Source organism: Odontomachus brunneus, unplaced genomic scaffold (genome assembly GCF_010583005.1).
Source record: "Odontomachus brunneus isolate Ranch 3 - 2012 unplaced genomic scaffold, Obru_v1 Obru_scaffold_014, whole genome shotgun sequence".
NCBI classification, from domain to species: domain Eukaryota; kingdom Metazoa; phylum Arthropoda; class Insecta; order Hymenoptera; family Formicidae; genus Odontomachus; species Odontomachus brunneus.
In genome coordinates, this window is record NW_022639464.1 from 199,231 (window position 1) to 215,123 (window position 15,893).

At 32.7% G+C, this 15,893-nt stretch overlaps 2 protein-coding genes across 11 annotated transcripts in view; one reads left to right on the top strand and one right to left on the bottom strand.

Moving 5' to 3' along the window:
* Positions 1–15,893, bottom strand: part of LOC116841207 (E3 ubiquitin-protein ligase Rnf220-like) — a 362,999-nt gene that overhangs the window by 7,566 nt on the left and 339,540 nt on the right. The window lies entirely within an intron of this gene.
* LOC116841204 (filamin-A) overlaps positions 1–15,893 on the top strand; it is a 73,880-nt gene that overhangs the window by 7,288 nt on the left and 50,699 nt on the right. For 2 of the 4 annotated variants that reach the window (XM_032808865.1, XM_032808867.1), the window contains exons 3-5: positions 13,541–13,884; positions 14,806–14,933; positions 15,510–15,524. In XM_032808865.1, coding sequence (XP_032664756.1) covers positions 13,541–13,884; positions 14,806–14,933; positions 15,510–15,524 — 487 coding nt within the window. The remainder of the gene's footprint in view (positions 1–13,540; positions 13,885–14,805; positions 14,934–15,509; positions 15,525–15,893) is intronic. The other 2 variants (XM_032808866.1, XM_032808868.1) reach the window with 1 other exon arrangement.

Here is a 15,893-nt window from a genome sequence, read left to right on the forward strand (position 1 = left end):
GAGAGAGAGAGAGAGAGAGAGAGAGAGAGAGAGAGAGAGAGAGAGAGAGGTGATAAACAAAACGTGTACAGTGGATTACAAAACGGTTTAGGCACAATAAAGTTGGGAGCTCATCAAACTGTCAAAATCGATGATTATTACTATGATGACCCTTGCCCGAAAATTATATTATCAAGTGTATTATGTTATTAATTATTAATGATATTATTATCATTCATTATTATTCGGTGCTCTTGATTATAGTATTAATTATATTATTACTATGTAAATTCGTCAGTTATGATTCTCAATTTTGACTGTTTGATGAGCTCCCAACTTCATTGTATCTTTAACTATTTTACAACTTATTGTAACATACACTGAGAGAGAAAACATAATTAATTTTACTAAAAATTACTGTTATTTTCGACGCTAATTATATCTCCTTTTGTTGTTTTAACAAAAAAGTAATGCACTGAGAGGAAAAAATATCTAAGAAATAAAAAATATCTATTCAGTGGTACTAATAACTTATAACATCAAATATATTTTACAAATAAGAAAATGTACATTTTTTTTTAATTTCTTCATGAAGGTAATTGTTTACTTTATTTAATTTTTAGAATTTAGATAAAAGATTTAAATATATTGGTACGAATAAATATTACTTTCTTAGATATATTTTCTCGGTTTTTTAGATATATTTCGCGGTTAAAATAATTCCCTTTCGGTTTTAGAATCTTCTTGAGGCCACATGTAAGAGGATTTTGCTTAGGATGAGATTTCCTTTACAAATACGAAAAAATGCCAACTTGTTAATACACTCTTGAAACATAATTCATTGGCCTATCAATTTATAAGAAGAAAATACTTAGATATAATCACTTATGCAACCACTGGATACGCAAATCACTTATATTGACGTGAATTAATCGTTTCGTAATTATTTATTAAGTCGCCAGTTTCGAATAAACACGTCTACAAGCGTACAAAATAAAAGAACACATCTAACTCGCGAGCAACATTTATATTTATTAAAAGCATAGGTAAATACTGTTTTAACACAGACATAGACATACATAGACATTAATGGTCTATACATATACATATAATCTATACATCGAAAGAAATTATCTGATAAAAAATTAACAAACGAATATTTTCGATCAAATTCCGATCAATTTTTATATTCGATTAGAATATCCGATTAAATTTTATCGGATATTTCCGATCATGGTATTTCATCAGATAAACCGATTAAAAAATTATGAACCGATATTTCTCTTTTCGGATATTTTCTGAATTGGATACAAAAATTCATTGGTATTTTGATTGGAAATATTTGTTTGTTAATTTTCTATCGAATAATTTCTCTCAATATACTGAGGCCTTCACGTTATTGGCCTTGGTTAACGCTTAGGAACCATTTCAGGAAGAATTAAAAGAGAGACTGTTGCCTGTTCTTTTCCAGTGCGGGCTGAAAGTTGAATTTGCCAGGTCGAGTAATCAATTTCCCGTTTCTCACTCGACATTCGGACGCAACTAAGACTAGTGTTGCGGGTGCTTTCGCGCTCGGCGAACTTTGCCTTGCCTCGTTGCGAAGCACTCGAGAACTTTGCCGCATCGTCAGTTGAGAGACTAATGTGCCTCTAGTTCGGCTATTGCAATTTCAGCCGGGACGTAAGCCGGGACGCAAGACTGGCGGTGTTTAAGCTGCCCGGTTATCAGATATCAGCGGAAGCCACGCTCGCGCTATTAGGCGGAGCACCGTGAAACTCGTTCGGGTCCCGCGGGGCCCGACGACGAGCAAAAGGAGGAAAGTAGGCAGACCCATGTAGATCGGGTGAAGGTCAGGCTCGCCTTTGGTGCCACGGACGTCATTCTTCGCGTTCATTACATGGTCGGCTCTTATCCTTCCCTCTCTGTTCTCGCTTCTGCCTCTTTCCACTAATCGAATACACGTGCCTGTCGTCGAGAGGAAGTAATCTCTCGGCGAGATTTTCCAATCCGGTTTCGTTCATTTCAATTGGCAAATTCGAATTGCCCTTATGCCAAAGTCATCGAGCGCCAACTGCGCGCCAAAGATTCAGTTGTTTGAATTAACTCTTAATAAGTCATCTTTAAGATCAGATCTAAGGTGAATGTTCCAATTAGTCGCCGTGTTCTAATTTGACAATTATTTTTTTCAATGAATCAGTTGATTCGGGTCCATATTTACTCAAATCATGTATCCTCACTCTGAATTTTATACATTATCAGTTACAACGTTTCAAATAAAATTAAAAATCACAGTAAACGCTGGAACATCGTGATTTTACAAGTGTACTTCCGACGGTGATAATTCGAACAGTTACTCGTCGACAATTTAAAAGTTGACAGTTAATCTCACATGTCTATTTGTTAGATTTGTGCAGTTGTTCTTTAAATTCAAGCGATTAAAATGGTTATGTCAAAGTTGAGAGGAGGTTTAAGGAATATTTTACGAGCAGAGAAAGTAACAAAATATGTGTGTGATTAATATATGTCACTTACTACCAACTAAAATATTTATTTGTTCTTATTATTGACGACTTAAACAAATGTGATATAAAACAATATAAACGTTTTTATGAAAAGAATATGTGGTTCGTAAATGTTATTCATTATAAAATTAAAAAATAACATTAATACCATAACTTGCGAGATTTTTATTAAAATGGTACAAATGCAAATTAAGAAAATATTATAAATAAAGTAAAATCCTTCTATATAAATTAGAAGAATATAATCCTATTAAAGCCCCAGATGTTCAAACTTTCCAACAAAATTAATTTTGTGCGTACTTAGCTTAACATATACATTATTAATTGATTAATTTATTTTCACGATGACGTTACTTGTTTACTTTGAGTTTAGTTGAAAGATATTATGCTTAACTTTATCAATCCTTATATTTCTTTTATTTTATTAAACTACTACTAACAACCATTTGTAATCTCTTCTAATTTATATAAAAATTTAGTTGCACATAGTTTTTACGAAAATGAGAGAAAAAACAAGAGAAACGATATTCAATAACGTAGATATTTGATTTTCTTATACAAACTTCTGAGATACACTCTGTGTCCGAGTATCCTTTCTCCTTGACAAATACCGTGCTAAGAATATAAAATTTCGTCGGTATTTACCACTAATATGACATAACCCAATGGAAGGTCATAAACGCTGAAAAAACGGCGGCGCTGCCCCAATAATTATAGTATTTCCGCGCGCAATTTGCGGTGAGTATATCAAGAGCGATATCACTTTCTCCCTCAACCTCCCACAACCTTGACATTAAACGACGTATTCTCCTGGCATAATCATCGCCCGTGTTAACCCAAAGTACTGATTATTAAAATCTGTGTTTGCCCGTCGCATTTTCAGGAACCCACGAGAAAAATATCTCGTGCGCGTATCATAAACAAATATTCCGAAACGTGTCAGACGCACATTACCTATCTTTCGGGATAAAATTCGTGAATGTTAGATACTCTCCGTCGAAATTTCTCACGACTTCCAGAAACATAATACGCGTACAAAAACGATATTCTTGCTCGGAGAATATTTTTATTTTCACATGTTAACCTACAAATAAAGTTACATAACACTGAACGAAGATAAGTTACTTGTAAGAGTGTTTTTTTTATAATTCAACGAAGAAGAATCTGTGTTTTTATTATTAAAAAACAATTATCATTAATGGAAAGTATAAAATATTGGATTGAAGAATCTTTTTGAATTCTTTCATAACATAAGGAGATTTCGCTGAGGATGAAATTATATTTTTGATGCGAGATATTGAGAACAAATTAATAAACACGTCATTTGTTCTCCATTATTTTATTACAGTGAAATTCATGAGAAATAGATTTCAAGCGATATTGTACACATATAGCATTACTATATAGAAAAAGAAAATATTCTTGTTTGAAAAATATCTTTATTTTGACATGTTAATTTTCAAATGAGATTATGTGGTGTTAAACAAAGATAAGTTACTTGCAGGAATATATTTTATATAATTCAACGAAAAAATCTGTATTCTTGTTATTAAATATTATTATTAAAATATATAAAATCTCTTATGATAAGCATTAAATCTTGTTATTATCTTGTTATTAAAATATAAGTTTTATTAATAGAAAGCTTAAAAGATATTGAATTGAGAATACGATGTTTTTAAATGTAAGAAAATATCAATATCGTCAAAATAATCATATGGCACTTCTTATGAGATTATTACAATATTCAAATAAAATAATAACATTATTAAATTCAAATTCAAGATTTTAAAATTCATTTAATAAAATTATATTTTATTGCTTACATATAGAAATAATGATTGTTTTATGAAATAATAATATTGATAATGATAATTTGAGTGTATTAATTTTAAATGGATTAAAGAATTTGAGATATAATATTGAAAAACATTACATTCTCAATCGAGTATTTTGTGCTTCCCACTAAAGAAAATTATTTTTAGATAATAAGGCCTTACTTCGTTAAATCGTATAAAATATATTGTTGCAAGTAATTTTGTTTAATGTTATGTAATCTCATTTGAAGATTAATATTTCAAAGATAAAGATATTTTCCAAACAAGAACGTCTCTTTTCTATGCGTGTAAATCAATACAAATAGTCAGAGCAAGCAAACAATCGCGTTGGAGTCATGCGTGACGCTCGAACAGCAAGCGAGATTAAATTCACGTTCGACGAGATGCAGTTTCGCCGACATACGTCGTCGTTGTCGAACGCACGAACGCACATTGATCGAAAGAGAGGATTGCTTTGGCGGAGGTCCGACCTGGCATCCTCTCCGCCCGGTGAGGTAATCTCTCAACGATCAATGACGTCACCGTCTAAACTCGCCATGGGATACTTGTCGTTGGAAACGTCACGCACCGGCAAGTGTACGCTCGAGACCGAGTCTTTTAATTGTACATTAGAATGTCGAGTGACTCAATAGCCCGCAGAATAACCGGACTGTTCTTAATATCGCCCATAACATTATAGAGAAATTGATGTTCTGCAAATGACGTCGGATTAATTATTAATTTTTAAATTTAACCTTGATGGGTGCCATTAATATATTTACTTAAATCAACATTCTCTTTATTTAAATCAAATATTGTTTATTTAAATTGGGTAAACAATATTTGATTTAAATAAAGAGAATGTAGATTTAAGTAAATAAGTTAATGACACCCATCAAAGAAATATTTGTTGATTTTAATATAATTTTTCTCTCAGTTTACGCGTGAAGTAACCATATGGATCTTCGCGGAAAAGAGATTGAATTGACTGTTTTACACGGAAAAATATCTATTAAGTAAATATCGTTTAAGCAAATATGTGTGTGTGTGTGTGTGTTATTTTTATAGAGTAATCGCTTTTTTTAGCAATAGCATCATATTATTCTATATGTGCACGAATACATCGGAAAAATTTATCACCGTTTTCTAGAAAAATAACGAGTCAGGTTGGAATGTACAGTGTTTCCAGGTATTATCGGAATTATTAGTATTTATTGCAATGAATTTTATTCTTGATAATTCTCGTAAGGCAAAAGGCATGCAACTCCGAGAATTTTTCTTATGCCTGAAGATTCTTTTTATGTGAATCTTCTTATCTGAAGATTTTTCTTATTTAAAAAGAGAATTATTTTCCCTTTTTCTTTGTAAAACGCGATTCAATTTGCCGTTCTTGTGCTAGATGTCTTCTTTTTCACAACATTGAAGAGGTTACTTGCAAATTTGGAAGTTAAAGATTAAAAAGATCTGTTTCTTTTATTCTAATACGTATGGCAAAAGTATCAATGCCTGGGCATGTACTCACAAGTAAACCTATCCAAAAGTTACACTCTGATTTCTTTCTAATTTGGCACAAATGTAGAAGTACAAAAAATATTTAGGTCATATTTTTCATTTTGGCTCACTTTGAGTTTCACGGGCAGTTTATAGCTTTATAATGTTCTCACTCCTATCATCAAGTGCAACAAAAATGCATAAGAAATAAAATTGAATACAAGTTATAGGCATTTTTGGTTTGCTGATTATGAATATGAAGTCAAATGTGTAAAATTATTTGTATAAATAATAATAAAATGTTAAACAAAACAAAAATTAAAAAAAATTTATTTATACAAACAATGTCTCGGTTTGACCGAGATTCGAATCATTTTTGACTAATTTAGCACAGATTTGAAATATTTGGGTTGGAATCTCGGCTAAAGAAATTTAAAATGGTTCGTGTCTCAACTATGCCTATTTTGTTAAAATTATTTAACTATATCTTGTATTCAATTTTATTACTTATGCATTTTTTCTGTACTTGTTGATGATAGGAGTGAGAACATTAAAAAGCTATAAACTACTCGTAACTCAAAGTAGGTCAAAATGAAAAAATATGACCTAAATATTTTTTGTACTTCTACATTTGTGCCAAATTAAAAAGAAATCGGAGTATGCCTTTTGGGTAGGTTTACTTGTCAGTCCAGGACATTCTTATTGTTTTGGTCTTCAAATACAAGTAATTAAAGATTCGTATTTAAAAATCAAAATAATAAGAACGTCCAAAGTTAAAAGTCCGAGTACTTTTTACCTCTTATCTCTCCTCGTTTTCTCCTCTAATTCAGGCTTCATCGCCGGAACCAGCGCTCGCGAAGATCCGTTTCGGAGTTTCGTTTTACACAACAAAGATTCCTGGTTCAAAAATAGATCACTCCAACTACTGTCGGCCAGATGAAAGAGTAATAAAGAGGCCCGTCCCTCTGGACCTGCGGATTTTTATTCTCTCTCTCTTTATCTTTTATTTATTTTTTTTCTTTTTAAAAGCGATCCTTATACGCCGGGTTCTCGGAATTTGCAACCCTTCCAATCCTGCTGGAACATTCCAGGACACGCCAGTGCTGTATATTTATGATACCTGGGTTGTGTATTTATTACGTCACTGAATCCGACTTTGATGCTCACCGTTCACGGTAAACGTACAAACAATCGTCCATTTTGTGCGACGACAAAATAAATCTCTTTACTATCCTTCTGTGAACAATAAAATCTGTCGATCCTCCGGGAATTATCGGAACGTATTTTATCGCTGCAGAAACGGCCCGCACATTCGTCCAATTCTTGTTATTTCTTTTTTATCGATTCGCAGAGTAAATTATGGATATCGGTGCATGATCCGTTACTCGATTGCGACACGCAAATTCCAAACATAAATCTGTAGATACACTACATCTAGAAGTATTACTTGCATGACAGTCGCAATATACACAAATAGTAATCAATCATACAAAATAATATTTAGAGTTCATAGACAGAGAGAGAGTACAAAACTACTATTATATAACACGGAATTTGAGTTGTGTGTGATAGATATTATTTTTCGTTTCGCATTATTGGAGAAAATAAAATATCTGGTTATACATGTCGCGCCATTTACAGCTATATCCATATTTACAGTTGCATTTCTCTCTCTCCCTTTCTCTCTTTCTCTCTCTCTCTCTCTCTCTCTCTCTCTCTCTTAATAAAGATTCACCTGTTGCTTTTATTTGAACATATGGGTGTCTGTAATATCGGAATTCGTTGCGCTGAATCATTGAGGTCGAATACCGATCGTACTGTCGACACATTCAGAAATAGCATCACGCAATGCAACTTTCACACAATTCCGCCTTAATGAATTTTTAACTATTATCTAGCTAATTTATCATTTTCTTCTTCACGCATCGCGTTACACACTCAGAAAAATATAATCTCATCTATAGAAGTATCCTCTTACACACACATAACGGCCTCAAGAGAATTCCTCAAGAGTCAAAAAGAAAATACTCTAAGCACAATTTTTCCGTTAGAGGAAAAATATGTTTTTGGTAAAAATTTTCGCTTAGAATGTAAGAAATATAGGAAATAGCACTTTGTAATTGGAGTTCTTTTATATTTTTGAATGTTTGAATATTTTTTATTTAGTTTCAGGAAGAATTCTCTTGAAGCTATATACTGAGAGAAATTATCCGATAAAAAATTAACAAACGGATATTTCCGATCAATTTTTATATTCAACCAGATTAAATTTAATCGGATACTTCTGATCATAATGGCATTTCATCAGATAAACTGATAAAAAAATTATAAATTGATATTTCTCATGTTTCTGATCGGATACAAAAAATTAATTTTTTATTGGATGATTTCTCTAAGTGTAACATAAAAGGATTTTGCTGAGGATAAGATTATATTTTTTGATGCGAGATATTATTGAAAATACATTAATAAACACGTTACTTGTTTACTATTATTTTGTTGCTGTGAAATTCATGAGAAATAGGTTTTTAGACAATTCTATAGCATTACTACATAGAAAAAGAGTATTGTTGTTTGGAAAATATCTTTATTTTGACATGTTAATCTTCATGTGAGGTTATGTAGCGTTAAACGAAGATAAGTTACTTGCATAAATATATTTTATATGATTCAACGAAGAAAAATCTGTACTCTTGTCGCTCAAAAATAATTTTCATAGAAAGCACAAAATATCGAATTGAGAATGATATTTTTAAATGTCGGAAAAAGAGAGAGAGAGAGAGAGAGAGAGAGAGAGAGAGAGAGAGAGAGAGAGAGAGAGAGATACATTATTGTCAGAATAATCATATTGCATTTTTTGTGAAACTATTATAATATTTAAATAAAATAATAACATTATTGAAATTCAAGATTTTAAAATTCTTCTAACAAAATTATATTTCGTTGCTTATATATAGAATAATGATTGTTCATGTATGTCAGAATAATGATTGTCATATATGAAACAATGATTTGAGTATATTAATTTTAAATAAATAGGAGCATCTGGGACATAACACATATTGAAAAACATTCTCCATCCAATATTTTGTGCTTAATAAAAATTATTTTTGAGTAATAAGAATACCTTTCTTTGAATCATATAAAATATATTTTTGCAAGTAACTTTGTTTAACGTTATGTAATCTCATTTAAATATTAACATCCCAAAGGTAAAGATATTTTTCAAACAAGAATGGTTTTTCTGTGTAATAATATATAACACTAATATAATATATAATACTAATATAATATATAATACTAACAACGTAAATTATTATCTTATAAGACATCATAAAATTGCCTTCACGTTTGTCGATGTATTACGCTAATTGGCGTAAACAATTAATTGGCTTACAAGCACAAGTGATCATGTCTAACTATCATTCTCTATGAAGATCTATAGCGCTGGAAACAAATACGTCTATTACATAGTATCACGAGGAATGCAATTGGTCTAGCCGGTTTTATTGCTCATTAAGATGCGAAGACACTGCCGAGCGAATTACTACGCGCGGATGCAATACGGAAAGCAATGCGCCATTTGTTCAATCCTAGTTCTCTCGTATCTTCGTCTAGTCGCGTTATGGAAAATAATTAATTTAATCCTTATTGATTTATATGAAAAACGACACCACATGCGGCCCTACATGAGTCTTTCGCGTCTGGTTCTTTTATCATATATTTAAAGTGGTTTGAAAAATCTATAAAAATTCACGGATATACTTTCAAGTTTCTAGAACAAATATCTGTACTTTATTGTACATTTTTTAGGAGGGATAGAAAATCCGGGACCCTTCAACGTGCTGAGAAATTTCTATGAGTAGAAACCGCTCGGATTCGAAATATCCATATAGGGCCATTAAGAGCTAATTAAAATGAAAATTTGATTTAATTCAATCTCATCTGAAAGGAAGAAGGAGAATAGCGGAGCGCTTAAATTCATCCGTCTCAAAAATCTGCATCTCATGTTGGCTTGAGCATGTCTCGTCACGTGTTGTAACTTTCTCCGCTGCTTGTTCGTGCACTCACGAGTGCACTTCTACATTGCGGTCAAGCGAATTGCGACTCAAAGGAGAGACTCGACAATGGGTATCCATTCCGAATGTTCAAACAAAAGGAGAGCGTCTCAGTTTCTTCTGTCGTTTTTTCACGCCTGTTACCTACGCTTGTTACGTCGCGCAGGTAACGTTACAAGATACGAAAACGCGTGCATGATAAAAAATTGTCGCTGCTTTTTGCGTAATTGTATACTTATTTAAAAACTGATTTTGATAATAAGTTTTTTAGGTAATAGAGATAATAGTTCTTTTCAATCAGATAATATAATTTAGTCTAACAAAATATAATTTACAATGTAATCAAACAAATTATTTGTTCGAAAATTTTCTTTCAATAATAGTATTTTTTCCATCAAACAACGTGGTCCAATCTATCGAAACAAAATGATATTTGATACAAAATTATATTGTTTAACATAAAATTATTATGTTGAATCAAACAAATCAAGCGAACAGGAATACTACATCCAAAGAAATATTTCTCTCTGTGTTACATACTTATTTTAGTGTTACACTTATTTTCTGTAATTTTTGTTATTATTGTTAGAGCACTTCGTTATTCTTATGGTGAAAAATTAGAATAATAAAGTACTTATTTATGTTAGAGCATCATTATTTTATTATTATATATATTTTATTTGTTATATATGTCATATATATATATATATATATATATATATATATATATATATATATATATATCAGAGTAAAGATATCAAGATAATATATCAGTTATTCTCGCGCTAGAGAAAAAATATCTTGTATAATAAATCAGGCGTTTAACGATCCAGATTGTTCGTCATGGATAAGCCGTTGACGTTACGTGGGTGGCAGACCAAGTGAACGCTTGAGAATCTCGGGAGCTCGTCTCGGAGGCGTCACACAGGGTGAATTAGCTGGCGCTTAGCCGGTTCGCGTGTCACGCTGTTAACTACGTTTTTGCTGACATCACTTGGTAGCTCTCAGTAATTGCTGAAAATAGTCTGGATGAATCGTCACTGGTGGCGATTCCCCGTCACAGGAACAACACCTCGTCAACGGTGAGACAATGTCGAATGCCGTTGGACGCCAAAAATATCCGCGGTGACTCGCGTTCAACTAAATTCGCGCGGCCGAGTGCATCGTTGGCGTTAATCTTGAGAGATCTACAGCAGAGTCTCTCTTTTTTTATTCTGGTGAAGGATACGTCGAGGAGATTAGTGTCGAAAAAAATGCTCTCTATCATTATGATTCTAACGAAATGATTTTTCTTGTAGTAGAGAAATTTACGCGAGAGGATTATTAATAAGATTAATCTCGGGTAAAATAGAACTTTTCTCTTTTAATAACGTGGCTTAATAACATAGAAAGAGAAATTAATATTTTATTTTTAAGACTTTAAAACATTATCGGTTATTTCATGACTTTATAATTTCATTGTTTATGATTCATTAGTGAATTATAACAATTACGTAGGTAATTATAAAATCTTCCATTATTACATCTTCATCTGTTACAATTATTTTGATCCTAAAAAACTTAATATTTTCTGATACCGTCACTGAGGTGGTAAATTAAAACTTTCCGTTGTATATAGCTGTCATTAATCTCGGAAGACAAATACTTGTCGCGTAAATGCCTTCATTGTGCGTGGTCGTTTGTCAATGAAGATTTGCTTACTCTACTGAAACGAAGTTTCAGTATTGGCTATTAAAATTGATGAAAGAGATCTTTATATGAAAGCTATTATACATGTAAGAGATCGATACGATTATTTTCTTTGGCTCAAAATTTTCGCATCCTCGCGAAATATTAATCGTTTATATGCATTTCACAACGCGTCTGTTCCGACAAAATATGGTTGTGTGCCAGCAGTCATCATAATTGATACCGCGCGAAATTCGAAGGACCTGCAGGTATTTACGATCGTCTGGCGATCGCTCAATGCGTGAATCACCGCACGTCGCGGGTATCTATTAGCGCTTTCGTTGCGCAAACACTCGCACATCGCGGCTTTCATTAGCATCGCTTGAAAATTCACATTGTCAAAGACTACGTCGCCTCAGCTCCATAAACGCGACGCGGAAAAATGTTTCTCTAATAGCGCCCACTCGCCTCTTACTCACGTCGAATACTTGAGCGGTGATCGATCTAAGGGTGAACAATGAGGCTTTACGCAACAGGAAGGAATAATTAACGGAATTTCTTCGCGAAAGGAAGCACGTTACTTGCTCGCGAATAAAAAAATTGTACTTTCATAAATTGTTAAAACGAAACATATTTAAAAAGATGGAGAGAATTACATTTTGAAGTTTTACATAAAAAATTAACTCTTTGCCTAAATTCTCCCTCTTTTCTCTTTTCGCTTTCATTTTAGAGAATCAAGATAAATTGTTATCATGTGATATTGCTTGTATCTAAGATTATCACATCTCAGATTATACACTTTACTCTGTTAAAAACAAAAATGTTTCCGATTAAATCAGTAAAAGGAGTATTTCACTGATAATCAGTGAGCACTTACTGCTCTATTTTATATCTCACCAATTCTGAAAGTAAGATTGCAAAATCTATCATATATAAATATAAATGGAACTAATAACTTCTGTGTACCGTTTTAAAAATAAGATTAATGTTAAAATAAGATTATATGACATTGAACGAAGATAAATTAGTCTTTAATCAAGACGAATGTAATCAAATTAACACAATTATTTTCTCATAGAATATTACGATATTAATATTAGTTATATATTATTAATCTTCAATTAAAGCGAATATAGTCAAATTAACACAATCATTTTCTCATATATAAGCAAGAATATCAATATTGTTGGTCATTTTAACGTTAATCTTATTTTTAAAATATCAACAATAATAATATTCTCCAAAGAAGAATATTCTTTTTTTTTTGTATAACAGTCATCACTATTAACTGATTATTTTAACGATATTATACTGATACATAAATTGAATCACTAGTTATAAGTGCAGCATTTCAGTGAGGAATATACTAATTGTACTTGAAAGAAATTCATGCCAATATTGCAATACTATAGGATAATTGAATATTATCAAAATATTATAATATTTATGCGTATAAACGCGTCATATTATATTGCACATTATTAACGGATAACAATTTTTCCTTAATTTGGCACTGCCAAATGTTGTTAAGAAACGCAGGATCAGAAAAATTTATAAACACAGCTCTTTTGAGTCGTGGCCAATGATTCACTCGTGATCTATCTAATAGTAGTGTATACAATTTAGAAACGGGGCTGTGCGAAACATTAATTCTTTTCTGTGAACAGGGAAATTGCTCGTTCTGACAAACATTCTGTTTACAATGTTGCGATTTACTGCTAACAATCTCTAATATCGCTAATAACGTCGCAGTGCAAATAATATATTCATTTTCGCGAATCCATTTCTGCAAGAAGTACTTTTAACGGATCTCCTTTAAAGAAATTCTTTAAAAAAAGTCCTTTAAAAAAATATCACGTGTATGATAAACGCGTGTTTCAATTTTCCCAAAATATCTAGAATTCAATTCCTGAATAACTCAATTGCTCCTTTTAATTATTGAATACGGCCCAGCTGCTAATAAAAAAGACCGACTTATTAATTTCTTGTTTTCTCAATATCGCAGATTCGTCGGACATCGTAGATTGCAAACTGAAGTTGATTCTCGGCCTGATATGGACTTTGATTCTGCACTACTCGATCTCCATGCCCATGTGGGATGGCGACGACGGCGAAGACAAGGGTGCCACGCCGAAGCAGAGACTGATGCATTGGATTCAGTCGAAAGTGCCGGATCTGCCAATCACAAACTTCACTTCCGACTGGAACGACGGCCGCGCGGTGGGCGCTCTCGTTGACGCGGTTGCACCTGGTCTCTGCCCTGACTGGCAAGACTGGAACCCCAAGGATGCGGTGCAGAACGCGTCAGAAGCTATGGGCCTTGCTGACGATTGGCTTAACATTCCTCAGGTACGCGTTGCGAATTTTTATTTAAAATTTATTTGATACAGTAAATTCGCACAAGTATATCATGCTTTTGTCTAAATTGAGACGTTCTCTATCAGTAGTATAGTTCATTGGCATTACATTAATTCAATATTGGTTATATTGGCATACATTGGGCCAATATAACTAATATTGGTTATAAATAAAATGTAAATAAATAATAAATAAATAAATAATAATAAATAAATTGCCAGTATTGCACAAGATGGATTATACTAAAATATTGGTATATATATAATAAAATGATTGAAATCGAATATTTGAACGGACAAAGTAAAGTTGGCCTATATTTAAGAGCCGGCAAAGTGGAGATCTCTCGCGGAAATGTTAGAACTATGAATCAAGATACATATTAGATTTGTTCTTTTTAGCTGAACTGTCTGAACTAATGCGATAAGTTAGAGGGAAACAATATATTGTTTCACTGCACCGATTCAGTCTGCACGATTTCAGGCAGTTCAGCTAAAGAGAACAGATTCAGCTAAAGAGAACTATTTTATATATAGCCCTGTTTATTTTGCGCTATTGCGTTGATGCGTGTTTGTATCTTGGTTAATACAAAATATACGATAAACAGAATCATGGCAGACATTAGCACAGAACAAGAAAGCTGTAATGTTTGTACAATTAATCATAACAATTAGTTGTTTGAGAAGTTGAACTTCGAAATTTTGGAATATGGGATATCTAACCTCAGTCTTCTTTAATACCAATAAATTAAATTGAATTGTCATTCTATTATCATTTTAATATTGAAGATGTTGATATTGAAAGGAAGAAAGAGATTATTACATGAAAGAAAAATAGAATAGAGCAGTGAATTGAGAAATAGATTGTCTTTAAGATCTTATATTAAATAATAACTTTTTAATCATATTCTTGTAGCTCATCAAACCTGAGGAAATGGTTAACCCAAACATCGACGAGATGTCAATGATGACGTACTTGTCTCAATATCCCAATGCGAAATTGAAGTCAGGTGCTCCTCTGCGCCCTCGCACGAATCCAAACAGGTAAGCACGCTGACTGTTTGGACGTCACTTCGAAATATTATTGCGAGAACGTGCTTCATACTTTTTGTCTTTTCAAGAAACTTGGAAGATATTCGCTAGCACTTAAATAAGCGAGCGTTTATACAATATATATTTATCGCGTTGAAACTTTCCTCTATACATTTTATTCTAATTGACTATTCTCAATCATCGATCTCCGAGATGAGTTCGAAGTAAAGAAGTAATCGAGCATTTAAATATGAAAATTGCTAAACAATATTTTTATATAAGATTACAAGAATCGCACTAAGCAATTTTTTTTTTTAATTTTTGCCTCGTTGATTTTCATTTATATAAAATATTTATCACTTCTCACCTCGACTATCGCGTATGCTTCCGTTTAAAGTTCATGTATAAAGTACCACTAAGTAAAGAACGTCGTATGCTGCAAAACAAAGAAAGAATAATAAAAAAGCGACCGTTCCTCTTCGTGTCGGTGAGCAATACGCGAGTAGAAGTGTATGAGAGGTGCGCGTAGTTTCCACTGATATGGTTACTGTCTAATTAATCAATTTATTTCATTTTTCTCGGTCGCAGCATCCCCCCGCCGCGGTAAGTCGCGCAATGATCATGTTTTGACGTATAACGTATTTTTGCGCAATTAATTTGTCCGTTGCCTTGGCCGTAGCATTTGAGAGATCCACCTCTTAACCCCGTGCCAGCCGACACACTCCTAATCGCTCCTTTGTACATACACGTGTACATGAACGCCTGATAGAGCAAATGAGCCAGAGTAGTTGCGAGCGGCTGACGAATTCACGAATTGCAAATTTGTTGAGGAGAATACGACGATGTTTGATCGTAATTGCACTCATTCTCCGTTCTACGTGCTCTTTTTGCGGATGGATAGATAGAACCTTTTTTTCTTCTTCTTCTTCTTCCACGTAATGCCATTAATTTGACTTTCTCTGTATATACACG